General features: G+C 40.0%; 2 protein-coding genes across 2 annotated transcripts in view; both read right to left on the bottom strand.

Annotated features, from left to right (window-relative positions):
- LOC140995731 (uncharacterized) overlaps positions 1 to 658 on the bottom strand; it is a 10,359-nt gene extending 9,701 nt beyond the window's left edge. The window contains exon 1 of the mRNA XM_073465808.1: positions 622 to 658. Within this exon, the coding sequence (XP_073321909.1) occupies positions 622 to 637 (16 nt within the window). The 5' untranslated portion in view covers positions 638 to 658. The remainder of the gene's footprint in view (positions 1 to 621) is intronic.
- Positions 659 to 7,024: 6,366 nt separating this feature from the next.
- Positions 7,025 to 24,832, bottom strand: LOC140995930 (uncharacterized). Its single transcript, XM_073466095.1, has 8 exons — positions 24,710 to 24,832; positions 23,146 to 23,223; positions 14,563 to 14,622; positions 13,735 to 14,373; positions 13,584 to 13,628; positions 13,438 to 13,497; positions 11,801 to 13,000; positions 7,025 to 11,691 (listed from the first exon to the last, which is right to left on the bottom strand). Exons 2-8 carry the CDS (start codon positions 23,162 to 23,164, stop codon positions 8,834 to 8,836), a joined length of 4,881 nt encoding a protein of 1,626 aa, XP_073322196.1. The 5' UTR covers positions 23,165 to 23,223; positions 24,710 to 24,832; the 3' UTR covers positions 7,025 to 8,833.
- Between the last annotated feature and the right edge of the window lie 2,870 nt (positions 24,833 to 27,702).

Genomic DNA, 27,702 nt, shown 5'->3' with positions numbered 1-27,702 from the left:
GCTAAAATAGAAAAGGTTTAAAAGAAGACTAGAAAATAAAAGTCAAGGTCTTCAGCCTTGATTTAAAAGAGCTGAGAGTTGGAGCAGAAAGGGAAAAGGCAGTAATCTTTATAAATAAAAATACACAAGTGTATCACTATTGCTAAACCAAAATCATGTTTCTATTAAAGTATGTGACAAAGGTTTGTACAATAAAACTCAGTGACTGTGGGTCCCGCTGTGACCGGGATCTCCTCCCTATGAATCCTCTGCTCTCTGCCTGTCTGTTCTGTCACTGAGCTATGGTTTACAGTGGTTTCATGAAAATGAGAAAATTGATACGATATACTTTATTGTCCCTGTGGGGAAATTTGTCTTCGACTCAAATGCTGCGCACATAAATGCCTCCAAGTTACAGTGAAATAAACTACATAACACTAAACAGCATCGACTCTGTCAGCCACAACAATAAACTGTACATGAAAAGTACTGCACCCACCCCATGAAAAACACATAACATATATAGACGAGTTTAATTCAGGAATCACAGAGTGGATTTACTGTCAAATCTGAGGAAGTGCTTTTCTCATGTATAAGAGTGTTCGTATTTCATCCAGAGTGATAAAGTGTGACTGGACTCACCTGCTGCAGCCGCCATGATGTCACATCAGAGACTGATTCAACCGGAGACTAGCTGCTGCACCAAGACCCGAGAAGAAGAAGAATCAGAATATAAATCTGTTTTAGAGAGAAAACTGCAGTTTCCAGGTCTCCTTCACAACTTCACAGCTTCACCAGGGACGCAAACTGGCAGCCGAACCTCTGCGTGGCAAATTACATTGGGGATTTATTTTTTAACTGTTAAATCTAAAGTTTAATGTGACCTGTACAATCTGTGATGAAATGCTGCTTTAATCTGGAATGTGTTCCTGCTGTTCTGACGTATCTGACAAACATTACTCTCGTATGAGCCGATAAAAATAAACTTCATGCCAGTTTAACTTTTGTCTCTGTGGTTCTGACTTCTCTTCCTCTTTTTCCCCCCTCAGGCCTACAAGGCGACGCCTGAAGTTAATATTAAAGTGTTCAAAACATCATTTCCTGTGTCTCATGCACAGGCTCGTTTCAGAAATTCAGATAGCTCTGATTCTTCTGGTCAAACTCCAACACAAGCATCAGGACTTGAGGATGAAATCAAGTGTTTGGTGTTGATTGCTGTTTGGTTCCCTCCTGAACAAACCTGCACACTTACCTGAAATCACTTCATGTGAAGTCTGACAGTGTTTCTGTGTCTGTGTGTGTCAGTCAGCCAATAACTGTGTTAATGAACAGAAAGTTGTTTGCTTTGATAATAGACAGTGACTGGCTACAGTCTCAGGATCTCACTGATATACATGTATATATCATGTTATCCTCATGCTGATTAATAATAAACAGTACAAGCAGATTATTCTTCATTTATTTACCTTTATTTTAGTTGTAATTCGTCTCGTCGATCCGTCGCTTGTCCAAGAAGATTAAAAGATTTGAAGTGAAAGTGTTTGAGTCAGTCACGAGTGAGCAAGTCATCATTTCCTCCTTCAGTCTGAGACAAAATGAACAGATTATTGGTTTCATTTAATATAAGGAACAAGAAACGACAGACAAGAGTAAAGGTAATAAATAAATAAATAAAAAGCACAGATTTTTTGTTTACAGACAATGAATGTTTTCTCAACTGATGACGTTTTTTTTTTTTTTTTTTTTACGTTTTTGAAAAGCAGTGAGCAGCAGTATGAACTTACTGAATCCTCCTCTTCTTCTTCTTCCTCTTCCCCTTCTTCTTCTTCTTCTTCTTCTTCTTCTAAGTCACTGAATGATAATTAACCAGCTTCCTTAACGTTCTAAACTGATACTCTAATTAATTTTCCGAAACTTGTCTCAATATAATTAATATTATTAATTACCTTTTATCGTTGTCTAAAAAACAAATAAATTCATTATTGATATCCATCCTTAAAATATAGTCATTATTTATATGTTTTTTGTATCAATCATATTTATCTTAATCATATTGACCAGTTATATTTTTTATGAGTTTATTATTAAGTATAAAATACAGTACATATGTAATATAATATATAATATATGTGAGTATGTGTATAAAATACAATGAATACTACAATATAATGATTAGACCTCATCTTTATACACATAGAAAAGAGAAAAGTCCGTTATTTGATCGTCGCTGTTTTATTAATCATCATAGTTTAAACTTTATTCTGTCACAACCACAATAATCTGAGTTTAATTCACTGTCTCAGGTTTGTTTCTGTCGGCTCGTCATCACTGTGACACCGGCGCCATCTTGTGGAGCCCCTGCAAACTGGACCCGTGCGCCCCCAAATCCACAACATGTCCCCTCAACCGTCCCGTCGGCCTGAAACTAACTCCGCCACAGGACGCGAGTGTCTTCATGTTTGTGGGTATAAACCTTTTTCCTATGTTTAATTATGTTAAAGAGGCTTTAATTTATTGTTATGAATGTTTCTGTGACTGTTTTTATCGTGTGTGTCCGCTCACTGTTACATTAGACACCTGCTGGTTAGCTTGTTAAGCTAATTACATTATTTTGTCATCTCTTGGAATATTTTCTGCATCTTTGTGCCACTGAAACTGATGAGAAAATCTTCTTTTGTATAATTTAGTTCACCTGTTGAAATGTGTAGTCAGTCTGCTGTAATTTACCGTGTCCTGGTTTAACAAGCTGGTACAACTGAAGGTTAGCTAACTAGGTAGTATTGGGTTTTGGGGGCACAGACAAAAACCTTTCTATAACCTCCACCATGCGATAAAACGCTTGATTTCACTGTTTTGTTCATTTTATTTTTAATATTTTATAAATATCTTTAAAAAAACATAATAATGCCATGTTGTTTTAAGCAGAGAAATTACACCTCTTATAGATATTGGGATCAAATCAAATCAATTTTATTTATATAACCCAAAATCACAGTCACATTGCCTCAGTGGGCTTTGCAGTCTGTACAGTGAACGACATCCTCAGACCCTCGATTCAAGAGAGGAAACACTTTCTATATTGAGAAGTTTTTAGTAAAATCACCTGCACATGATACATCTGGTTATTATTGATAGATTTTTTTTGTATTTCTCTTTATTCAGGATTTCATATGACCAGACGACCACCATCCAGTCTTCAGGTTCAGGTAGGACTGCTTTATTTTGGAAGCGGCTGCTCATTTACTGATTCAAGAGACCTGCTGATGACTTTAGATGTTAAAGGAGCATTATGTAGTACGGTGGAAGAAATGTTAATCGAAAGAGAAAGCTCTTTATTAACGATTTTTTACATTTTTTTATGTCTAAACTAGGGATTTTCGATTATTCGAATAGTCGTTAAATCATAAATAATCGATTAGTAAATCATGTCTGAAAAAAGTATTCCTTTGTTTTACTGGCCCCTTCCGCACGGGGGCAGTACAGCATTTGATACGCTGTGTGATGGGCTGACGTTAGTTGCCACCGTAGAAGAAGAAGCAAGCAGGCGCCATGGACAGAGCGCTGCAGCCGTCAGAAAGTTCTGTGTGGAACTATTTCAAAAACAAAAATGAAACAGAGGTGCGGTGTAATCTCTGCGAGGCAAAGCTTGCATATTACAAGTCTACGACAGCCATGCACAGTCATATGAGAGCGAAGCACCCGATAGAAAGTGGAGGCCCGTCGTCACAGCAACAGTCAATGGCCAGCTATCTCACTAGACGAAGTACATTTGATGCCAGACGTGCGGAGCAAACAATGTCCCTCATGTCAAAGATGATTGCAAAAGACATGCTCCCCATCAGCTTCGTTGAAGGTGAGGGTTTTCGGAGTTTGATGGCATTTCTTGAGCCAGAGTTCACGGTCCCATCAAGAAAAACCATTACAGCAAGACTTGAAAAACTTTTTGATGCTAATGCAAGTGAGCTGCGCACTCGGTTAACAAGTGTTGAAAAAGTGTCTTTGACCACTGATTCATGGACAGCACTGACAACGGAAACATATGTAACAATCACTTGTCATTACATTCACAACTGGGAAATACAGAGTGCTGTTCTGCAGACCAAAGCAATGCCAGAGCGACATACTGCTGAAAACATAGCCACTGTGCTTTCCACCGCTACTGAATACTGGGGGATCAACGGAAAAGTCACAGCGTGTGTCCATGACAACGCCAGCAACATGGTGCTTGCCAACACCGAGCACACGGGATGGGATTCTCAGCCTTGTTTCGCACATTCGCTGCAACTTGCTATAAACGATGGGTTCAAGCTTCAACACATTAACCATGTGGTTGCATCTGCCAGTCGTTAAGTTTCACATTTCCATCACAGTACAACCGCAACACAAGCGTTGAAACAAAAGCAACAACTTCAGCACTTGCCTGAGCACAAATTACTGTAGTACAATTAGTCGAGAAATAATCGATTAGTTCCCTGTGATTATCGAATAGTAGTTCTGCTTGAAATGCCCATCCCTAGTCTAAACATTGTTTTCATGACTGATTGGCGGACCCTGTCACCTTTCTAGCTTCAAACAGTGTTCTGGGACCTTATTTTACTTTGAGAACAGCTTGTTTATTCACTGATGGAAAAAAAGTTTGTATTATGGCCTAATTAATATTGTAAACATTAAAACTCTGAGTTTGAATTTCTTCTACAAAACTACATAATGCTCGTTCGTCATCAAATAATAAATAATCATCAGATTGGAGTTCTGCTCAGATTTTACGTTGATCTCTTGAAGGACATAACAGTACATGTTCTTCAGTCAGTGCTACACAAGCACAGGTATTGTTAGGTGGTGCAAAAATACGTCATTGTTGTTCAATATACAACCTGTGTGATGATGAGACCAGAGATTAGCATAAAGCCGATGGTTTACAGTAAACAGGTCCAGGGTTCAGACATGTGCTCCTTTTCCAGCTTCTGGTTTATGAAGTCTTGCAACTTCAGTTCAACACCAAAATCCACTACTTTGTATTTACATCAGTTTTAAGGCTACAGAAACAAAAATACACAAGATGGCATTTTAATTCTTCATTTAGAAAATGTAAATATTCAACAGTGGTTTACTGATCATAAATCTAAATGTAAGAATTAAGAATGCCCACATGCATATGGCCAATAAGATCTAAAAACAACAACAACTGGCAAAATCAGTATTGACCCATTCCCATTACAAAAGGATATAACCTGAATATTCTCATATTTAAAATGAAAATAATCAGTTTAATACTTTATGCTCACACTCAGTCAGGAGTCTGTTGTCAGTATTACAGTTTCCATCTGCAATGAGAGCAGCTGCAGGGTTGTGGATAATTCCTGGATTTAGACCACTTGCACTGGTTTGTACAGGCCAGGCCAGGTTTCAACAGACTGACGAATGCACACATCAAAGAAAATTATAGTGGGACTCACTGATGATGTCACACACATACGCAACTTCAGTGAAACAGTGTCTGCACAGTATTTTGTCTGGTTAAATGACATCTGATGCTCTTCAGATGTCTGAGACCTTTCTGAATTTACGCTCACGTCTGTTCTTGTGAAACGTCATCCGTCACGACCAAAGTGCTGCCCTGAATTTAACGTTTGCATTTATCCAAGTATGGTTTAAATGCCCGGAAGTATTCTCGCGTCATCCATTTTGTCGAGGACGATTTTGGGAGCTGACCTGTGTGAACCTGTGATGGTCAAATATCCCAGCATGCATTTTGTATCAACCAGCAGCAGCGATGGACGACATGAGCCAACACAGACATGTAAGTTCGTTATTTTTATACTATAACTGTTGTTGTTGTCTCCAGATTAAGTTTTTCTCAATACTTATTCAATATTTATATTTTAAAAATGTTGTTAATTTATTAAATAACACCTACTTGAAATGAAGCCCTAAAGGTGAATCAATAACACCTTTAATGTACCAGATGACCTGTCCGGTCAGTGCACATGGTCCTCCAGGTAGGACAGATTTACCTGGTGTCTCTGTGGCAGTTTATACTAATGCCATAATTAATTCCACATTATTTTATCATGGCTTAATATAGTTCATATTGAAGAGATATGTGTCTGTTAATGAATATTTAATAAGTGTTAAAAATCTTATTAGGAGACAAACAGTTTAACTCTGTTTGTGTCTTGTAATTACCTTTAAGAGCAGTGGTGTAAGTGAAGTGATAACACAAAGACTCTTTTTTCCTGCACTTTAAACTAAAAAGTGCGATGATATTTTGCAGTAAATTACAATGATTTCTGATTACGCGCTAAAAATTAAAATTAACAACCAGTCTCAACTCATGGCAAACTGACCAGGGTGTGTCTTGGAGCTGTCAGCCACATGTAATATCCTTGTCATTGTTACAATTTGTTTTTTATTGCCACGGCATAGGTAGCACTACAAAAAGGATTTTTTGGATTTGGTTTTGCATGTACAAGAGAAAGATTCAGGCATTTGATGTCACAGGTGAGTTTGACTTCATGCCTTGCTCCATATCTGATCCAGACAGAAACAGAACATACTGATACTTCAGGGATGAGGCTTATCAATCACTGTCCACTATTGTTTGTCTAGAAAACTCTAGAAATAAGCTTTAACTTTTTTTTTTTTTTTTTTAATTATGATATCTGCAGTGTTTCTTTCCTGATTCACAACATAACTAGCTAATGCTGTATCAGCAAGGTTTCCTGAATGTAACTGGCAATGTTTTGGGGAAAACCAGATTAACACAATGCTGCTGCTTTAGAAATTTCAGAATTTAAAAACGTAGCACATTTGTGATGTTTATTTGAAATCACAATCTGGGGTCAAATGTAAAAAGCAATGTGGAAAGCATTAATTACAAACTCCTGATATATTCGGCATATTTCTTCATGAAACCCTCAGATATGAGCCGGCAGCCTATCGATGTGGACGTGCCGGCAGATTTCACACTTTATTGATGAGGCTGTATTCTGTATATTTCCAGTTTATCTGTGTTATTAAGCTTAATAATCTGAGACAAAGACAGTTTCATCATTAGGGATATAATTGAATCTTTCTGTATACATTTACAGGATATGTCCTGATCATTAATTCTAACTTTACAAACATGTCAAGTGAGAAATATTCATATTTTATCAATTATTACAGAACAAAAAGAAAATTCAAACAACTTGATTATCTGTAAAAGACATGAAGATCTACAAACATGTAGGATACACAGTTTGTATTCTTATCTATATACAATCAGATATATTAGAGTAGACCTAACTCCAACAGGCTTGTATGAGATATAAAATAATATAACACAGTGGCAAAACAGATGCTGGGTCATCAACGCCACCTGGTGGTCAAAAGAGTCAGTACGTCACTTTATACCTGATAAAATCCTTTGCAATATAAAGTCATCAGTCCATTTAACTGACTGGAGAAAAAACACAAAACTATAAACAGTGAATACAACACCCAGTTAAAACAACAGTTGAACGTATCTGCGAACTTTGAGGCTGCGTCGCCACAAGAATGGTACAGATTTCTCTTCTAAAATAATAATAATACATTTAACTCATAAAACGCTTTTCAAAATACTCAAAGATGCTTCATAAAAGAAACCAGCCAAAGAAAACACATGGTGAAAGCTGTAGGCAGAGTTGAAGAGGTGTGTTTAGGATTTCTTGAATGTGGTCAATGAGGAGGAGTCTCTGATGTTTTGGGGAGTGAGTTCTAGAGCAGCATTAGAGGAGGCCCGGTCCCCCAAGTACAGTACTTGGTACTAGGAGGGTGGCTGGTGGGGGAGCTCAGTCAGGTAGGGGGGAGCCAGGTTGTTGGGGGCTTTGTAGGTGATGAGGAGTTTGAAGTGGATTCACTGAGGGGCAGGGAGCCAGTGGAGGTTCTGAAGGTACAGGGGTGATGTGGTCATGGGTCCGGGAGTGCGTGAGTTCTGGATATGTTGGATATATTGGAGTTTTTGCAGTTGCAGTAATGCGTGGATGACAGTTTCTTGTTTTTGAGGTGAAAGACGGCTGTTTTGGTGATGTGATGTGTTTTAAGTGTTGTTTGAAGGACAGGGTTTGGTCAAAGATGACACTTCGGTTTTGGATGTGAGGCGAGTGCAGCGGAGCCATTAGTGGTGAGGGAGAAGTTGTGGGTGGATTGTGTTTGAGTTTTAGGTCCAATAATGATGATTTCTGATTTATCACAGTTCAGTTTGAGGAAGTTGGTTTGAAGCCAGGATACACAAACAAAGCTCACTGTCCTTTTTAATAGTAATCAAGAATCTGAAGCAGTAATAATGTTGTTTGGGTTGTCAGCTGCTTCACGTCTTTGACAACTGTTCCCTGTTTTCCTGTAAACTCTGTGATCAGCATCAGATTGTTAGATTATAATGCAGTGAGGGGTTTTAAAGGACGACAATTTCTCTGAAGGATCGAGAAGGTTTCTGCTGCTCAGTTGCTGGCATGTTGTAGAGCTCAGAAACGGCTAACTTTTTATCCCAAATCAGTTGTGAATTAGCAGTAATACTGTGGTGGTTAACATTTAATTAACTACAGAGCAGATGTAATAAAATGTTATATGTTTACAGCCAGCTGATTACCCTGTCACATGTATGTATTTTTTGATGAATGATAAAATTACATGAAATGACATTAAAAAGATTTAAAGAAACTGGTTGTACAGTATATACTGCTCTAATGTTTCAGTGGTTCAGTCCACATAAGTCAAGACATTGAAAAAAAGAGGCATTAAACCCAAACCATGTAAATACAGATAGAAATAACCATCATTAACAGCACTGCAGTTAAAACTCTGCAGCTGTTGGGACACTGAACACAGTGTCTCATAGAATTGAACAAAGCCTTGTGCGCAAATATGTATCTTTCAGTTTGTAAATTTCTTCCATGTGTTTTTTATTTAATTTACCCATTTTATCTAATACTTCCTGTTTGAATTCATTCATGCTTTGTTCACACTGTTTCTGTAAATCATCAATTTGTTCCTCTTTGCTTTGGACTGAGAGGTTTTGAAGGTTTTCCAGCTCTTTTTTGTGTTCCTCCTGCAAGTCCTTCATTTCTTTTGAAACTTTCTCTTTGAATGCAGTCATGTCTTTTTTATACTGTTTCTGTAACTCATCAATTTTTTCCTTCTGCTGCTGTGTCTGCTGAGTCACAAGTTCTTGTGTTTGCTTCATTTCTTGGTCGTGATTTTTAGACAGCTCATCTCTTTCTGGGCTCTGATCTTCTTTGTTTTGGCTCAAAAGTTTCTTGTCCAAAGCTTTCATCTCTTGATCATGTTTTTTCTTTAATTTGTCAATTTGTTCCTTCTCCTTTTTTTCTCTTTGGATTGAGAGATGATTTGTAAGGTCATCCAGCTCTTTTTTGTGTGCTTCCTGCAAGTCCTCCATTTCTTTTAAAACTTTCGGTCTGAATTCATTCATTGTTTCTTCATATAGTTTCTGTAACTTATCAGTTTCTTCCTTCTGCTGCTGTGTCTGCTGAGTCACAAGTTTTTGTGTTTCCTCCATTTCTTGTTTGTGTCTTTTAGACCACTCAACTCTTTCTGGGCTCTGATCTTCTTTGTTTTGGCTCAAAAGTTTCTTGTCCAAAGCTTTCATCTCTTGATCATGTTTTTTCTTTAATTTGTCAATTTGTTCCTTTTCCTTTTTTTCTCTTTGGATTGAGAGATGATTTTTAAGGTCATCCAGCTCTTTTTTGTGTGCTTCCTGCAAGTCCTCCATTTGTTTCTTGTAATCTTTCTCTGGGGTCAGAAGCAGCAGTATCAAGTCAGCCATGTCTTGTTTGTGTTTGTTCTGTAGTTCATCCAGAACTTGCTTCAGACTTTTTTCTGTATGAGTTGAGAGTTTGTTTAAGCTATCATACTCATCCTTCAGCTGTGCAAGTTCCTTATTCTTCCTCTCACTGAACTCATTGAATTTTTCAGCTTTCTCTCTGGCTTCTTCATCATACATCTTCTTCAGATTCTCCATTTTCTGCTTAAACTTCTCCTCCATGTCTTTTCTCTCTCTCTCCTCTTGTTCTCTTCTGATTCGATCCTCTTCTTTTCTTTTCTTTTCATCATTTTCTTTTTCTTGTTTGTATTCTTCTTGCAGCTTTATGAGTCTGGTTTGTTCCTCCTGTCGTCTCTGTTCATCTTCTTGACGTCGTTTTTCCCACAATTCCTTTTGTTTCTCCTCCTTTTCTCGTTCTCTCCTCATCTCTTCTCTGCTCTCCTCCAGCTTTTTCTCAGTGTTTTCCTTTGATTCTGACTCTGATCTTATTTTTTGCTCCAAAGCTTCAACTTTTTGTTCCCACTTCTGTTTCTGAATTTCTTCCTCTTGTTTTCTCTTCCTGTCTTCTTCTTCTCTCATTTTCTGGTCTTTCTCCTGCTCCTTCTTAATGTTTTCCTTCATTTCTTTAAGTTGTTTTTCTCTCAGTTTTCTCTCTTCTACAGTTTTTGCTGTCAGTTCTTTCTCCATGTCTTTTTTATCTTTCTCCTCTTGTTCTCTTCTGATTCGATCCTCTTCTTTTCTTTTCTTTTCATCATTTTCTTTTTCTTGCTCATATTCTTCTTGCAGTTTTCTGAGTCTGGTTTGTTCCTCCTGTCGTCTCTGTTCATCTTCTTGAAGTCGTTTTTCCCACAATTCCTTTTGTTTTTTCTCCCAGTTCTCTCGTTCTCTCCTCATCTCTTCTCTGCTCTCCTCCAGCTTTCTGTCAATGTTTTCCTTTGATTCTGACTCTGATCTTATTTTTTGCTCCAAAGTTTTGACTTTTAGTTTCCACTCCTGTTTCTGACTTTCTTCCTCTTGTTTTCTCTTCCTGTCTTCTTCTTCTCTCATTTCCTGTTCTTTCTTTCTCTCCTCACGTTCTCTGTTGATGTTTTCTTCCTTTTCTTTAAGTTGTTTTTCTCTCAGTTTTCTCTCCTTTTCTATTTCTGTTCTCTGTTCATCCATTCTTCTTTCCATCTCTTTCATCTCTTCCTCATGTTTTCTTTGAAGCTCCTCCCTCTCTCTCCTCATCTCTTCTTCCTTCTCCTTCAGGATCCTCTCCATTTCTTTCTGTATCGCTGCCTCGGCCTCTTGCAGCATCTCATTAGTGTAGCAGCTGCCTCCATTTGTCTTCACCATGGTGTCGATCTTGGTGATCAGCTCACTGACCTGCATGTGGTTTTGTTCATCATCGTTATTAAACACGTGGTATCTTCCTCCACAGTCAGCGATCAGTTTCTGAAAGGAATCATCACAGTCTTGTTGGATGTATTCTTCAACAGATGTCTTGTTTTTCTTTAGTTCATCTCCTCTTGTTAACAGAACGATGGTGAACCTCTCAGCATTTTTCCCGAAGCCTTCCTTGATAAGTTTTAATGTCTCCTTCTCTTCTTGTGTAAATCTGCCAATTGCTATCACCAGCAGGAAGACGTGTGGTCCTGGAGCCAGAAGACTGATGCATTTCACCATCTCCTCATTAACCTCGTCATGGGACAAACTATTGTCAAACAGACCAGGAGTGTCGACCACAACGACTGGACGACCGTTTACTACAGTCTGTTCTTTCTGACAACGTTTGGTGACTGATTTTTGACTTGATTTGGCTTTAAACTCGTCTCTTCCTAGAATGGTGTTTCCTGAAGAGCTCTTCCCGCTGCCAGTCTTCCCTATCAGCACAATCCTGAGACACTCTGGGCTCTGTTCTTCATCAGCACCTGTGAAATATAAAGACATGGAGTTACTTTAAATATTGGGACAGTACATGCTCAGAAGTGTAATGTACAACATGGTGGATGATGTAGAAAAAACATTCAAAGTACTTACAAGTGATCTTGTTTTCCTGACTCTGAAGCCTCTGAAGTTCAGCTTGTTGCCTGTGGATTTGTTTCTCTTGTTGTATGATTTTATCCATCTGTGCATGTGCCAGTGTTTCAGTTGTATAACAGTGTGGTTTATTTTTAGACTGGCTATTTGTTTCCACCATGTCCAACAGCTCTTGGATCTGCTGCTTGTTGCTGATGTTGAGAACAACAGATCTTCCTCCACAGCTCTGAAGGAGCTCCTGGATGTCTCTGTTTTCCTTTACAAAGTGAACAGCTGGAGCTGTAGGATCTGAGTCCACAGTGAACAGAATCATGGTGAAGTCATTGACTCGAGAGCTGAATGTGTTCTGGATGGTCTTTAACTCTCCCTTGTCTTCATCAGTGAGGGGACCCACAGGTAGGACCAGGATGAAGGCATGGACGCCCTCAGGATCACAGAGGGAGATACACCTGAGTGATTCCTCCATCACTTCCTCCTGAGGTTTTCCACACAAGGCAGGCAGCTCCACCAGGGAAACCCAACGTCCACACACCTCTCCCCGACTCTGAACACACTCTGATGAGATGGAGACTGAAGGACCTAAAATGGCCTCAGCTGCTGAAGTCTTCCCTGCTCCTCTCCTCCCACACAGAACCAGGTTTAAAGCTGCTCTGATGTCTTCAGACTTTGGTCTGATGGTCTCTTCACTGAAGGTGAGGAAGGCTCCTCTGTTTTCATGGACAATCTTCTCAATCTTCTGCATTAATGACCCGTGGTTGTCTTCAGACATGTTGTAGTGTCTTCCTCCACAGTCTTTAAGGAGTTCATTAACAGGGAGAGTCATTTCATTCTCCTCATGCGTCACAATGACCATCGAGTGTTTAAAAGCATCTTGACCAAACAAACTCAGGATGAACTTCAGTGTTTCTCTGTTCTTCTCTGTGAACTCAGCTGGCTTCACTAACAGCAGGAGAACATTTGGTCCAGGTGAACAAAGACTCACACACCTCTTCATCTCTTCTCTGAATGCTTCCACAGACAGACTGAACATGTCTGTAGTTTTAACTACAGTTAGAGGATTTCCTCTCCACTGTCTCTGGGCGGCCACAACTTGTTTGGGATGTTTTTGTAAATGAACATCTTGATTCTTCAGGATGAAGTTACCAAGTTTTGTCATTTTGTGTTCACTCTTCCCCACCAGTACAATCCTGAGTGCAGACACTGTAATAAAAGAGAGGGGAAAGTCACAGTTTAGGGTTGATGGCAGGTGAGTGGAGCCAAATTCAGACAAGAGGAAACAGGAGGCAGTGTGATTGAAAATCGTCTGTAACAGTGGTTCACTCTTTTTGGGCCAGCGCCCCCTCATCCATCATCCAGGTCCCTTTTTGACCCCATCAGATAAATCCTGATCGAGGAGAAATACATGTAGGCTACTAACTATTTCTGTTAATGAAAAACTAAATAAAAACAACAACACAAGTTTGGTGGTCTGTCACTATAGACGAAGAGTTTAATGTTAATATAGCCAGCCCCTCCTCCCCTCTGACACTATGAAGATAATCTTGGCACAGGGAAGACACACGGCGGGCCTGCTACTAAGTAATGTATTATGGCCCAATGCAACGATACACATTGCTGGATTTATTTAGTTTACTTACACTGGTTGCTTGTGCTGTCAGCTGATGATGGAGTATGTGATGTGAACCAAGGTTTGATCCCTGTTAAAAGACAAAACCATCAGTATTAATTACAGTAAATCAGCTTCCTCTCTAACTGCATGATAACTAATTCCCAGTGTACTCACAGTTGCTGACTGAAGACAGTTTGCTTGACATGAGATGTTTCAGCCCTGTAAAAAAGAACAACTTAATTTTGTAATTTAACTTACGTAATATTGAAATCTGATCATGGATGAGATGTTTTCATCACATTATAAAAGTAGTTCTGTCACTTACCAGCATCTCTATTAGGATCAGAGTTGACGAGGACTCCTTCACCTTGTTTCAGGCTTTGATGACCAGCAGGTAAATCAGATGTTGCGTCTTTGAAAACCTCACAGCTCGCATGACCTCCATTATTCGCCTTCACCATTGTGTCTATGAGTGTCAACAGCTGTTGATGGTCAATAAGCCACAACGATCTGGATCTACACTTTCTGATCACGTCGCTTAACGGTGGCTTTGACATGTATCGTTCCATCAGACCTGGACTCTCCTCTCTGGGTGTTGAAATCAGAACCAGTGAATGATCAAATGATTGATCACTGAAGTGTTCAAGGATTGATTGCAGTCTCAGTTTGTGTTTCTCAGTGAAGTCTTCAGGCTGTAGAACCAGCAGGAACACATGAGGTCCAGGATCAGAGAGTCTCACACAGGTTTCTACATGTTCTGTCAGTCTGTCTAAAGAGATGTTGGGATGCAGCAGATCTGGGGTGTTGATCAGGACTATTTCTTTCTCCTTTAACATTGCACTGACTCTCAGACAGCGGTCTGGTTCTCCCTCAGTGTTGAACACAGTTGTTCCCAGTATGAAGTTCCCCACTGAACTCCTCTGAGACCAGCTGTTCCCCAGCAGAACCACCCTCAGCTCAGACACTGGAAAGACAATTAGTTTAATTATTTCATCACCTTTATCAGGTAAAATAATATGATTAGAGAACTGCTGCACTAATAACAATTTACAGTAAACAGCTTTTCTAAACTCTGAGAATGATAAACTATTAACAGTGAATTTAAATCTTATGAAACACAAGAATAATTCTGACTCAGTTCAGTTTGACTCACTGTTAGGAGGCAGAAATTGAAAGCTGCTCCTGCGTTCACGAGGTTGAAGTTCATCTGTAACTATAAGATACAGAAACACAAACATTCCTTCAGTCATTCTCTCTTTTTCATGTAATCTCTGATGGACATGATTTGGACACAATGGCATCATTCAAATGTGCAGTTATTGTGGGGTTTTGTATTAAAGGGGTGTTACGCCCCCGGTCTAGGGGAACCAGAGACGTGACATGATGTGCTCTCACCTATTGTCCCCACTCCCAAGAAGGCCAGTGTCACAGAATAGTTGTTTTCAAGGTAGCATTTTATTTCCACTTCAGAAGGAGACCAAAGCCAAAACAACAAACAAAAAGAGTCTAACCCCCTAACTTCCTAACAAAACCAAAATAGTAACCAAAAGACAAACTCTTACCTAACCCATAAATTGAATTAAATCGTTTTCCTGTGTAACTTCTATCAAAAAATAAAAGTTCACGTGCTACTTCAGCCAGTAGAATCAAAAAATCTGCCAAATTAGGTTGATTATATTTTTATGTTACTGTGACACTGTTCGTGAGAATCACCCAGGCTGGAAAAGCTGAAGACACTGGAAGGAGGGAAAGGCTAAAGAGGGACCAACCTGGAGAAATAAACCCCTTCGGGTTGTTCCATACAATCTGAAGGGGTTTATTTCTACATAACAACCTCTGAACTATACATTATCCCGCTTATTACACGGCTTACGAGTGAAATAGATAATCACCCACAATGATTCAGCAGCGACAAGGATTGGTCGGTAAAGTTTTTATTTTGTATTTATATTGAATTGGATGTAGTCATTGATGGTAAAGTTTGATAGTGTGAATGGGACATCTCTTGGGATGTTTAACTTGCAGCTCTCATTTGGCTGTGGCTCCGAGGCTGATACACCTGTAAAATAAATAAATAAATAAATAAATCATTTGACAGTGAGTCGTAAGCCAGCGCTTTACTAGAGTGATGTGCTAAACCTACTATTGCTTTTATTGGAAGACAGGATCTTGCTCCATTTCTCCCGATCCGTGGTGGACGGCGTCCAGTAGCTCCTGTGTCCAGTCACAGACATGATCTGACGACTTTCAAGGCCGGCCTGAGAGGAGCTGGACAGCGGTGCTTCTTATGCTGTGGTTGGTGTAACGCGTTGAAAGTCCAGCTGTCTTGCTTATTTTGCTCATCATTTGTCCTAGGAAATTGTGCCCCATCGGTTCCCGGGAAAACCACACTGCTTGCCTGTTCAGTAGCTGCTGGTCTTTTTTTAACGGGTGAAGATTAAACGCTTTTGCGTCAGGAGGGCAAAGAGACAGATATTTTTTAAAACTGGCGACGGGGCAGTTTGGGTTGTCAGGCTCAGAGAAGATGAAACCTCTGTAATTTTCTTTACATGGATCATTTGGATCTTTATGGTTTTTTGTCTCGGCATTGTGGGCGAGAGAAATATATTCATGGCCCTTGTAGGAGCTATTTGTAAAGTTAGTCTTGGTTGTGTTTAGTTGTAAATTTAATTAGCTAATTATGAGTAAGTTTGTTTGATTAATTTAAGTGTTTGCTTTATTTAGATTTAGATATTTAGACAGTCTAATATTATTTATTATTTGTTTAGGATATTTAGATTAGCAAGATAAGTATTTTGGTTTATTCTTTGGTAAATGGGTCACACTGGGCACTTGAGGTTATTTAGATAGGTAGGCACCTTGAGTACCAGCATGCACCTGGGTGGGCCTATGGTTTTTTACCAGTGCAAAGGAGGAAGCAGCAGCCATGGTTTTCTTTGTTCTTTTGTTTGTTTTATTATTTTGAAATAAATCATCACAAAACGCAAGGATTCAGTTTGGACATTCATCTTCTTTTGCCTGCGTTAAACCACATCCCCATGGTGCATCAGTGGCCTTTTGATTTTGTTTGGTTTAAAGTTTAATTTGTTTTTTATGGACAAATGGCCACTACAGCCCTTATCATCCTGCCTCAAAACAAAAGAGTCTCTTTTCATGTCTCAATTGCCCTTTCTCCCTCGCCTTGCCAAATGCAACTGTACATCAAACCACACTTTTTGGACCAGCCCGACAGCTGTATGTGGAGACAGCTCCAGATCTGTCGCTGAGATCAGGGGATGATGGTGACTGCTGTCCTTCCCGATTTTACGGAGTTTTTTAATAACCGATTTAAATACCCCGTTACTGGATTGGAAGGTAGCGCTGTTCATTATGTCAAACTTTGAGAAGTGTCGACAACACTATAAAATGACCGCAGCACCTGGTTGAGGTTTTCTGCCCCGTACTTATCCAAATCTGTTGTCATCTTCTTCTCAGTTAGCCAGTCCTTAAATAGTGTCAAGGCCCATGATGTGCTCCGTTTTGTGTTAATTTCATGCCTTTGCTCTTCTATGTCATCTATTTCCTTGCGATTCAGAATCTTGTGTCTCATAAAGTCCTTTCCTTTCCGTGCCTCTGAGTTTTCCTTTTCTTCTCCAGCCTTCTTCTCCATCATATCTTCAGCCAATAACCATGACTCCAAGGTTTCATTTTCACCAAATATATTGAAAGTAATATTACGGAAATAATCCATTTTTAAAAGGCTAATATATTGCCAGGGCGGATCAGAGCGCCGTCCCTAGCAACAGTCTGTTACACTTGACGACGATCATTATACAGAAATAACGGACCGTAGAACGCAGCAATGGACCAATCAGAGAGCAGCATTCAATAGAGCCGTGTAATAGGCTGTGTTATCCATGAGACGCAGAACAGAAGAAGACATTCAGCTAGCTGCTCACCTGTAGCAAAAGTGATGGAGAAGTTTTTAAAACGAAAAAATGAAGAGAAAAGTGGTGCCGACCCCCCTGAAAAGACTAAAATTTTGCGTACAATCCTGATTTCATCAAGTACGGCTTTGTAAACGGAGGTAGCGAGGCAGAGCCGAGAGCCCAGTGTGTGGAGTGTGGTCTGACGCTATCTAATAGGGGTGCTCCGATCGATCGGCAACCCGATCGGCATCGGTCGATATACCTGGTATCGGAAGTGACCGGATTTTTAATTTTCACCGATCAAAAGAGCCGATGTGACGCAGTACCCGCGCAACACAATTACCGCGAGACAATTACAGATGAAGAGTTAAGATGGCGTCACCGGTTTGGAAGTTTTACAAAGTGTCAGAAAAGGACATTAAATTTGCTGTTTGCTGTGTCTGCTCAAAGGGAATCAGTCGCGGAGGAGATAAGACGCGCAATTTCAACACTACAAACTTAATTTAAAAGTCTGCCATGCAAAAGACTTCAAACTATCCAGAAACAGCTGGGCCAGGATCCCAAAAGGTTACAGCAGGATGTCCCAACTCGGTGGAACAGTACTCTGTATATGCTGCGAAGCCTTTTAGAAGAGAAACGTGCACTTTGCACTTATGGAGCAGATTACGATTTACCTGCCATGTTAACCGCTAGTCAATGGAAACTAGTTGAAAACATGATTTCCCTGCTCGCCCCTTTTGAAGAGCTTACAAATCAAATCAGCTCATCATCTGCCTCTGCAGCAGATGTGATACCAGCCACCCGGGCTCTACGTCGTCTACTGCGGAAAACAGCGGACACTGATCAAGGAGTGAAAACCTCCAAAGCGACATTGCTGGACGCACTAGAGAGGAGATTCAGTGATATTGAATCCGAGCCACTGTACACCATTGCTACAGTCCTCGATCCGAGGTGAGTACATCATTCATAAATTTTGTCGGTGTGTGTGGGTGGAGGAGGAGGAGGAGGGGGGGGGGGGGGGACAGGGTCAGTATGTGCGCGCGTTTGAGATAGACACGGGGGGAGGGAGAGAAGGTACATTCGTGTTGAACTTAAAACTTTACATTCAGACTTATAATTAAAAATGAGACTATTCTGACAACACTAGTAGGCTCTCCAACTCAGATGCATATCTAGCTTTGGCTAAAGTGAATGAAAAACTTTATAATGGCAATAATGTAGTATGGTTGTCACAACTTGTCAGCATAGCATAATAACCTATGACAACATACATAAAATGGATCAATTAATTTTTTGTCTTTTCTTTGTTTCTCTTGTTAATAAATAGGTACAAGGACAGATATTTCTCAGATGAACTTAAGAAACAGATCCGTGGGCTTCTCTCTCATGTTCTGAGTCTGACTGATGCTGCTGGACCACAAGAGGAGCACAGTGGTGAGGCAAAGGGTTCTGAGCCACCAGAAAAGGTACCAAGAGATGGCTCCTTGCATGCTATGTATGCAGAACTACTGGATGACAGTGAACAACATGATGGTGTTGACTCGGGCAACCCATCATCAGCACAGATGAATCTCTACTTAACTGAGGCAGTCATCCCACAAAACAGAACACCACTTACTTTTTGGCAGGACAATAGAAGCCGCTTTCCATCGCTTGCACAAGCTGCACGAGCTTATCTCTGTGCACCGTGCACAAGTGTTGATAGTGAAAGACTATTTAGTGCAGCGGGAAACATTATAGATGAAAAGAGGAATAAGCTCACTGCAAAAAATGCAGAGATGCTCATCTTTCTCAAAGTAAATCTGCCAGTGATGCTGCTTGCAAAGGAAAGCAAAGGAAATAATAAAACATTGTCTGTCTGAACTCTAGACACCTCTCTTTCTCTCTCTCAGCTCATAAAAAGCTACCTCATTAAAAGGTACATTATTGTATTAGGTACAATAATTGTTACTGTATTTTGCTACACTTGTTCTGCACTTTTTGGTTGTCTGTTTGTTAATTGCAGGTGAATTGTGAGGGCTGTCTGACTTTATTTATTTATCTGGCTATTTCTTTTTATTTTTTTTACAAGGACTGTGTGACTTTATTTATTTGGCTATTTCCTTTAATGTTTATATATTTACAAGGAGCAAACTGATAAATGCCCTGTTCTATCTAATAAGCCCAGTTGTTTTCCCCAGAAAGGAAGAAAGAAAGAAAAGTTGTTGTTACCAATATATATATATGTGTGTGTTATTTTTTTACTGGAAGGCAACTACATGTATTACAGTTTCTATAGAGTGTAATGTTCACATGGTGGTGTACGTAGAGCTGTTTCATTTTTTAGGAGCATACAGTCTTGAGCTGAGCCTCAACTATGTACAATGTTGCAAATTCCTGCAAATAAAAGAGTCAATTCATGATACCCTCATGTCTTTAATTTAATAATGCTTTGTATACAGGTTCAAGGGTAACCTAATTAAATAACTTGATAATTAATGCTACACTATAAAAAGCAAGCTTCAAATTCAAAATAGAGGCTCTGGTATCGGTATCGGGATCGTTATCGTCGATACTGATTTCAAAAATCGGTGATCGGTGATCGGTTCCAAAAACCCTGATCGGAGCACCCCTACTATCTAACGAAGCATTAAAGCCCTTAAAACTACAGCGGCATCTAGAGACCAAGCATCCGAGGCTCGTCGGAAAGCCGGTGGAATTTTTCAAGAGAAAAGAAAATGGGCTGCAGATGCAGAAAAGGTCTATCGTGTCACTGACTGGCAACTCTAAATGTGCATTAAAAGCTAGCTACCTCGTAGCCAGACGTGTGGCACAGAGTAAAAAAGCATTCACCATAGCGGGAGGAGCTGGTTCTCCCTACCGCTGTGGATATGGCACATGAGATGATCGGAGAGGCTGCTGCAAAGGAGGTGCTGACCATCCCACTCTCGAATGACACTGTGAGTCACCGTATCGCAGACATGGCCTCAGACAAACAGCATCAACTTCTTGAAAGAATAAAAAGTAGTCAATTTTGTTCGCTATCGCTGGGACAGTAGTTTGCACGAAGACATACTGTTCTGTGGAGAGCTATCAACACGAGCTACGGCTCAGGAATGTTTCCGCGTTTGTTCAAACTGAAGAATGAGGTCTTCACTTTTCTCACTGAGAAAAAATCTCCGTTTGCACATTACTATGCCAACACAAAGTTCACAGCAAAACTTGCCTACCTCTGTGACATGTTTTGACTGCTGAACCAGCTAAACATCTCTCTTCAAGGAAGAAACAGCAACAAACTTTTTGTTGCAGACAAAATTCAAGCTTTCAAGAGGAAACTTGCTTTGTGGACCAAGAGGGCCCAGGAAAAGAGGATGGAGATGTTTGCACTTTTGTCTGACATTTTGGAAAACTCCCCTCAGATGAAGATCAGTGACTCAGTCTCTCAGCACCTCTCACAACTGGCAGAGAAATTTGATGAACACTTTCTTGAGGATCCCAGAGAGGACACGTGGATTTTGGACCCATTTTCTGTGGATCCCACTGCAAATGATGTTGCTTTGCCCTCACATCTGGAATCCCAGCTTCTGGAAGTTTCCACCGACAGCACTTTAAAGTTGCAGTGGGGCAAACTGGACCTGGGCTCCTTCTGGATTGCTATCTCAAAGGAGTACCCATGTCTTGCACTGAGGGCTGTGAAACTCCTTCTCCCATTCACGACTACATACCTGTGTGAATCAGGATTCTCCATTGTGGCCACAACTAAGACCAAAGCCCGAAACAGACTCAGAGCAACGCTGGAGGCTACTCTGAGAATGAGCCTTTCCCCCATTCCACCCAGACTGGATCTGATTGTGTCTCAGAGGCAGGCCCAAGTATCTCATTAAGAGGTGAAGATAAAAAAGTAGTTGTAGCTTGTTAAATATGGACTGTTTGACTGTTCATTGATTTGATTGTTCATTTTTCAAAGATATAAAGAGCAACATCTGGTTCTGCCATGCAAAAATGAAGACTGCTGAAGCAATTGTTAAATTAATTCGCAGATTATAAGACTATAGTGTCATTTGCACTTTATTTCAATTTTATTTATAGTTTATTTTATTTAAAAAATATATTATTTTGAATGTATTTATTTTATCACCACCTTTTTTATTGATTGTTGATTGTTTGATTTTTATTCTGAGTCCCTCCTTCTTTGTTAAAAGTAAAATCTAAATATTGGCCTTTTTTGTTAATAAGCCTGACTTAAGCCTTTACATTTTTTTCTTGCTTGATTTGTTCCATGAATTATCAGCAAAAGTTAATAAAAGTTTAATAAAAATCTTTGTGGTGATCACATTTTATCATGTCTTTTTCTTATTTATTCAACTTTGTTAAGGTTTTACCTTGTTAAACTGTAAGTGGATTTGGTTTATTATTGAATACAAATCAAACCAAGAGTGAGATCAATTAAACCTATACAGTGTTAATATTTAATGGGCCCCTGGCCACTCTGCACTGAAAAAATTGGGCCTCAAGGTCAAACAGGTTAAGAACCCCTGCTTTAAGGCCATGCAGCCGCTTCCGGTAGCACGATGATGTACTGGTCAACTGTTGATCCTTCTTTTCATCAATATTAAGAAAATGTCTGACTGTCATAAGCTTTGCCAATAGGAAATACAAACAAGGCACAAACAGAAGAATCGCCAAATGCAACGTTTGCAGAATGAATATAAAGGATGCTGGATCGACCCAACAACTCCATCAGGTACCTGACAGGTCAGTCACTTGGTCGTGTGAAAGTTACCTCAGCGCCTGCTGCACACGTTTAGTACAGTGTGTTTTGATGGGCTTCATTCAAAAACACAAAGATTTCTATCAGGAATAAAAGTCAGCTGATGTTTACTGTTAAACAACGCAGACAACTGTCCACAACACTGTTCTGTTCAGTAAGAAAAGGACTTAAGATGGCCCATAACTACTAATATAAACCAATAATAAATTATATTTCATCATGAGTTTTATATTCATGCAAGGTATCATTTTTGTCACACAAAGAAAGGTGCCAATCTTCATAAATGTTAGATTTCTCTTTGAACAAAACTGTTCATGTTTTACTTTCACCACTTTATGGACTTGCAGTATAGTTCAGATAATTTGGCAGCAATAGTGTTGACTTGTGACCAAAAACCTGAGACTTGACTTGGACTTGCAAAAAGTGACTTGTGAGCATCTCTGACTGGTACAAAGACCTGAGTCTTGACCCTACCAGGCCTGATTAGACTGAAATAACTCTGATCCTGGTCGGGTCGAGTCAGAATGTTGGTGAGGTCAAATAATCAGGTAAAATTAAAATGGCATCCTTCTCCTATTTCTGCTTTTTTAAAGTATTTTATTACAGTTATTATTACAGGTGTAGCCTGTGTCAGACACCCATACATTTACATGAAGTTTCATGTAATACTGTACTGAATACAGCTGCACCTGACACAAACAACAGTGTCATCTACATTATGTGTCCAACGAACTGAGTCACTGTTGGAGAAAAGTCCTGCGGCTGCCAGTTCAAACACAGCAGCTTGTGATATGACTCCATCACACTTTAATGTTTTGTCGCCACCATGTGGGACTCTGCTGGCTCTGCACCCTTTCAAATAAAAACACTTCAAACTAATCAGACAGCAGTTCAGTGAAGTGTCCGATTTTTAACATCGAGCTTTCACACTAGTTCCTTCAGAAACTGCCTCCTGTAGTTTACTTCAGGTGTCCTGCAAAGAGTCCTGTAGCAGATAACTCAGACATCACACTGATGTGTTGTGAATCCACCAAATGTAATGTTTTGTCAAAGAGTGATAAAGTCTGACTGGACTCACCTGATGCTGCAGCCGCCATGACGTCACTGCTGAAACATCAGACTCGTTCAGCTGGAGACCAGCTGCTGCATCGAGCACCTGAAGGAGGAATGATCAGAGTATAAATGATGTCACACACCAGCCTGTTTTACAGAGGTCACCTTCACAACTTCACTGGGGATTCAACCTAACAACCCATGAGCTGGCTACAGCTGATAATGTGAAGGCCTGTGTTGACAATTACCTTATATTGAAAATTATCATTAAAATGTAACTTTTAAATCTATAGAATGATGTCATCTCTGTAGTTTGTGTTGATGCTTTGCTGTAATTTGTTCCTTAGATTTTAAGGCTTTCTGAATAAATCTTATTAAATACAGTTGAGCTGCTTCAGTTACATTCCTAGATAAGTATACCTGCATCCACATGTGTTATACACAGGTGTAGTGCTGCCGGAGCACCGCTCCACCACCTTTTCCTCTAAGTGAGGAAATAAAATGTTCAAATGTTTTGAACAAAGGTGGGCATCTTCTCATCAGCAAAGCTCAACAGCTGTTCATGTGCAACTTGTTACATTATGTGATGAATACTGTCTGTAACGAGCTGCACGTACAGTATCGTCCTGTCATTCACTCTGTGAGGCGGCTGCATGTCGCCCACCTACACACTCAACACAAGAGTTACAGAAACAGCAACTGCATTTAGGACCTGAGCCAACAAACTACTGAGCTGTACTAACAAGTGACATGTCCAGGGTTTCTGCTCTGACATCATCAGTGGCAAAAATAAAACACAGTGTTGACAAAAGTGAGTAAACTATCAGGCTGCTGCAGTCACGCTGTCTGTTACTGGGTCAGTGTGCTGTTGTTTAATAACAACATTTTATAATTATCTTTAATGCTGCTCCTTCCAGCAGGTCTGCATGACCTCAGTGTTCACACAAGCCTGGCGACAGGCCTGCAAGCAGGAAAGCTGCAGCTCACAGCCAGTTAACAGGAACTTCAAAGATGTGCACGTCACGTGCCCCGGCACACACACACACACACACACACACACACACACACACACACGTCTTATAAGGTGCGGTCTGTACTTCAATAAACAGCACTACACCCTGTCTGTATATGTATATATATGTATATACACCTACATGTACAGTCAGATGATATAGACAATACACACCATACAAACTGAGCCTGTAACCATCAGTCTAACAGTGGTTGAGTAACTTCCTGATGTCTTCAGTTAAACTTGATCTACAAAATGGCGGCGCCTCAAGTTGATATTAAGTGATATAGATATTTTGTGCGTGCACAGACAAAACTTCAGAACTCAGATGGTCAGATTCACAGCCTGATTCATCTGAAGTCCAGCAGGAGTGTGAGGACTGGAGAACAATTCAAAATGAATAAAAAATAAAAAGTAGTTTCCAGCTCAGTTAGTAAAGTAACTTGGACCAGAGTGATTATCCTTTCATCTCAGTCAGCTGCTGATGTCTAATTACAACTTCATTCTGATCAATGATCCGTTCTATTGATCTACAGCACTGACAGACTTTATACTGTATTTATTTGTAGGTATTTACCTTTAGTTTAGTTGTGATTCGTCGTCAGGTCCCGTCGCTTGTCCGCAGCACAAGAGAACAGAAAGTGAAAGTGTTTGACAGAAAACATTTCAGCAGGTCTGATTCACTGTCATCACTTCCTCTCAGTTGACTCTGGGCCAAAATATACAGACACACATGAACGGTCTGAAGGAGAAGTCCACTGTATCACTTAGTTTAACATCATTATTATATGAACGAGGCTACTTCATCCTGTTGGTAACAAAACGTTTGCAGGAACATTAATCTCCTCACTCAGTTTGTTTTGATCGGGCTCCATTTCTTCGGGGCGGGCGCCATCTTGTGGAGCCCCTGCAGACTGGAGTGGTGCACCCCGAAGTTCCTGAGCATCAGCCGCAACATGTCGGTCTGTATCAAACTCCGTCAAAGTCCGTTAATATCTTCATTTTGTACGTAGAAACGTTTTTTCTTTACTTTGTTATGTTCACAGGGCTCCTAATTACTGTTATTAATTATTCTGTGGCGTGTTAGTCGTGTGTATTGTGTTGTAGAGCATATGTGAGTATTCATTTAGGCACCTAGCTTGATGGTTCAGTGACTCTTTGATTTAAGCTGCTGACCCAGACATCAGCACAGTTCACCAGCAAACACTCAACTTAGTTCTTTATTTTGTCATTATTTTAATATTGTTTGGATCTTGGTACCACAGAAGTTGTGGAGGAGATAATATCTTGTTTTGTGTAATTTATTCCAGCTGCTGAAATGTGTAGTCGGTGTGCTGTAAGTGAACGTGTTAAATGGACGTTGGTACTGAAACGTTAGCAGATGTTGCTAACAGGTTGTGTTCGGGTCTCCAGGAGGACGGACAGACGGACCGAACCTGCGGACTGAGGCGGAGTGGGACTCACTTCAGCCCGGAGGATGGCTCAGTGATGACGGAGAGAGGAGGTGAGCTGGGAGTGACAGGAAAAGACCCACCATGTGAAGATTCATTTCTACACTTTGTTCTTGTGATTAAAAACACTATTTATTGATCACAACTATATCTGATAATGTTTGATTTCCTTCTAAACAGAGAAGTTATTTCGGGGGGGGGGGGGGGGGGTGCTGACAGTTAACAAACAGGAATCATTTTAATAACAATACTTTAGAGCACTCTTTCACAATATTTTTCTCTTTTCTCTCCAACAATTACAACTACTTTTACAATATCTTTCTTTTTTGTACAAATTACAGACACAATTACTTACAACTATTTACAACTATTAATTTACTTTTGTTTATTTATCCATCTATCTGTGTTTTATTTGTTTCTCTTTTTTTGCGTACTTACCAATATCAGTTTTGTACAGCCAGGAGGAATACTTCCTCTCTGACAGCCAAGTTGGGTCGAACCCTGTCAGCCTATGGTGACTGGACTCGTGCTGCTTGTATATACATATATATGTATACATATATATATATATATATATATATATATATATATGTATATATATGTATATATGTATATGTATACATATATTTTATGACTTGAGAACTGGTGTTAAAAAACACAGTGTCCAACACATGAACACACAGTGTTACACACAGTGTCTCACACACAACACATGAACACACAGTGTTACACACAGTGTCTCACACACAACACATGAACACACAGTGTTACACACAGTGTCTCACACACAACACATGAACACGCAGTGTTACACACAGTGTCTCACACACAACACATGAACACACAGTGTTACACACAGTGTCTCACACACAACACATGAACACAGTGTCTCACACACAACACATGAACACACAGTGTTACACAGTGTCTCACACACAACACATGAACACAGTGTCTCACACACAACACATGAACACACAGTGTTACACACAGTGTCTCACACACAACACATGAACAGTGTCCCACACACAACACATGAACACACAGTGTTACACACAGTGTCTCACACACAACACATGAACACACAGTGTTACACACAGTGTCTCACACACAACACATGAACACGCAGTGTTACACAGTGTCTCACACACAACACATGAACACACAGTGTTACACACAGTGTCTCACACACAACACATGAACACGCAGTGTTACACAGTGTCTCACACACAACACATGAACACACAGTGTTACACAGTGTCTCACACACAACACATGAACACGCAGTGTTACACAGTGTCTCACACACAACACATGAACACACAGTGTTACACAGTGTCTCACACACAACACATGAACACACAGTGTTACACACAGTGTCTCACACACAACACATGAACAGTGTCCCACACACAACACATGAACACACAGTGTTACACAGTGTCTCACACACAACACATGAACACACAGTGTTACACACAGTGTCTCACACACAACACATGAACACAGTGTTACACACAGTGTCTCACACACAACACATGAACACAGTGTTACACACAGTGTCTCACACACAACACATGAACACGCAGTGTTACACACAGTGTCTCACACACAACACATGAACACACAGTGTTACACACAGTGTCTCACACACAACACATGAACACGCAGTGTTACACAGTGTCTCACACACAACACATGAACACACAGTGTTACACACAGTGTCCTGCAGATGTTCACATTACCATTAGTCCTTATGAGGAACACTGCTCAACAGCTCCCCCTGCTGGTAACTACTACTGCAGATGTTATTACAGCGTTTTGAACATAAAACATGAGAAAACACAAACATACTGGACTCTGAGTGCTGGACCTGACACTGACCACTGTGACCATTAACTATGATGTAACATGGAAATGCTCATATGCAGGAATTTGAGGCAACATGTGATAAAATGTTATAACACAATATTCCACCTGTGACGGCAGATGAACACCAAATCACGATTATCATGACAGTAATATTACACAACCTGCTGACATGTGATAGATCCTGTGTTTAAAGTGCAGAGAGGTATTAAAACTCACCTGGAGGGACGTGGGGCAGTGGGGCCCTTCA

Source organism: Pagrus major, chromosome 5, assembly GCF_040436345.1.
Source record: "Pagrus major chromosome 5, Pma_NU_1.0".
NCBI classification, from domain to species: domain Eukaryota; kingdom Metazoa; phylum Chordata; class Actinopteri; order Spariformes; family Sparidae; genus Pagrus; species Pagrus major.
Note: the sequence above shows the minus strand (reverse complement) of the source record. Positions and strands in the feature narration are given on the sequence as shown.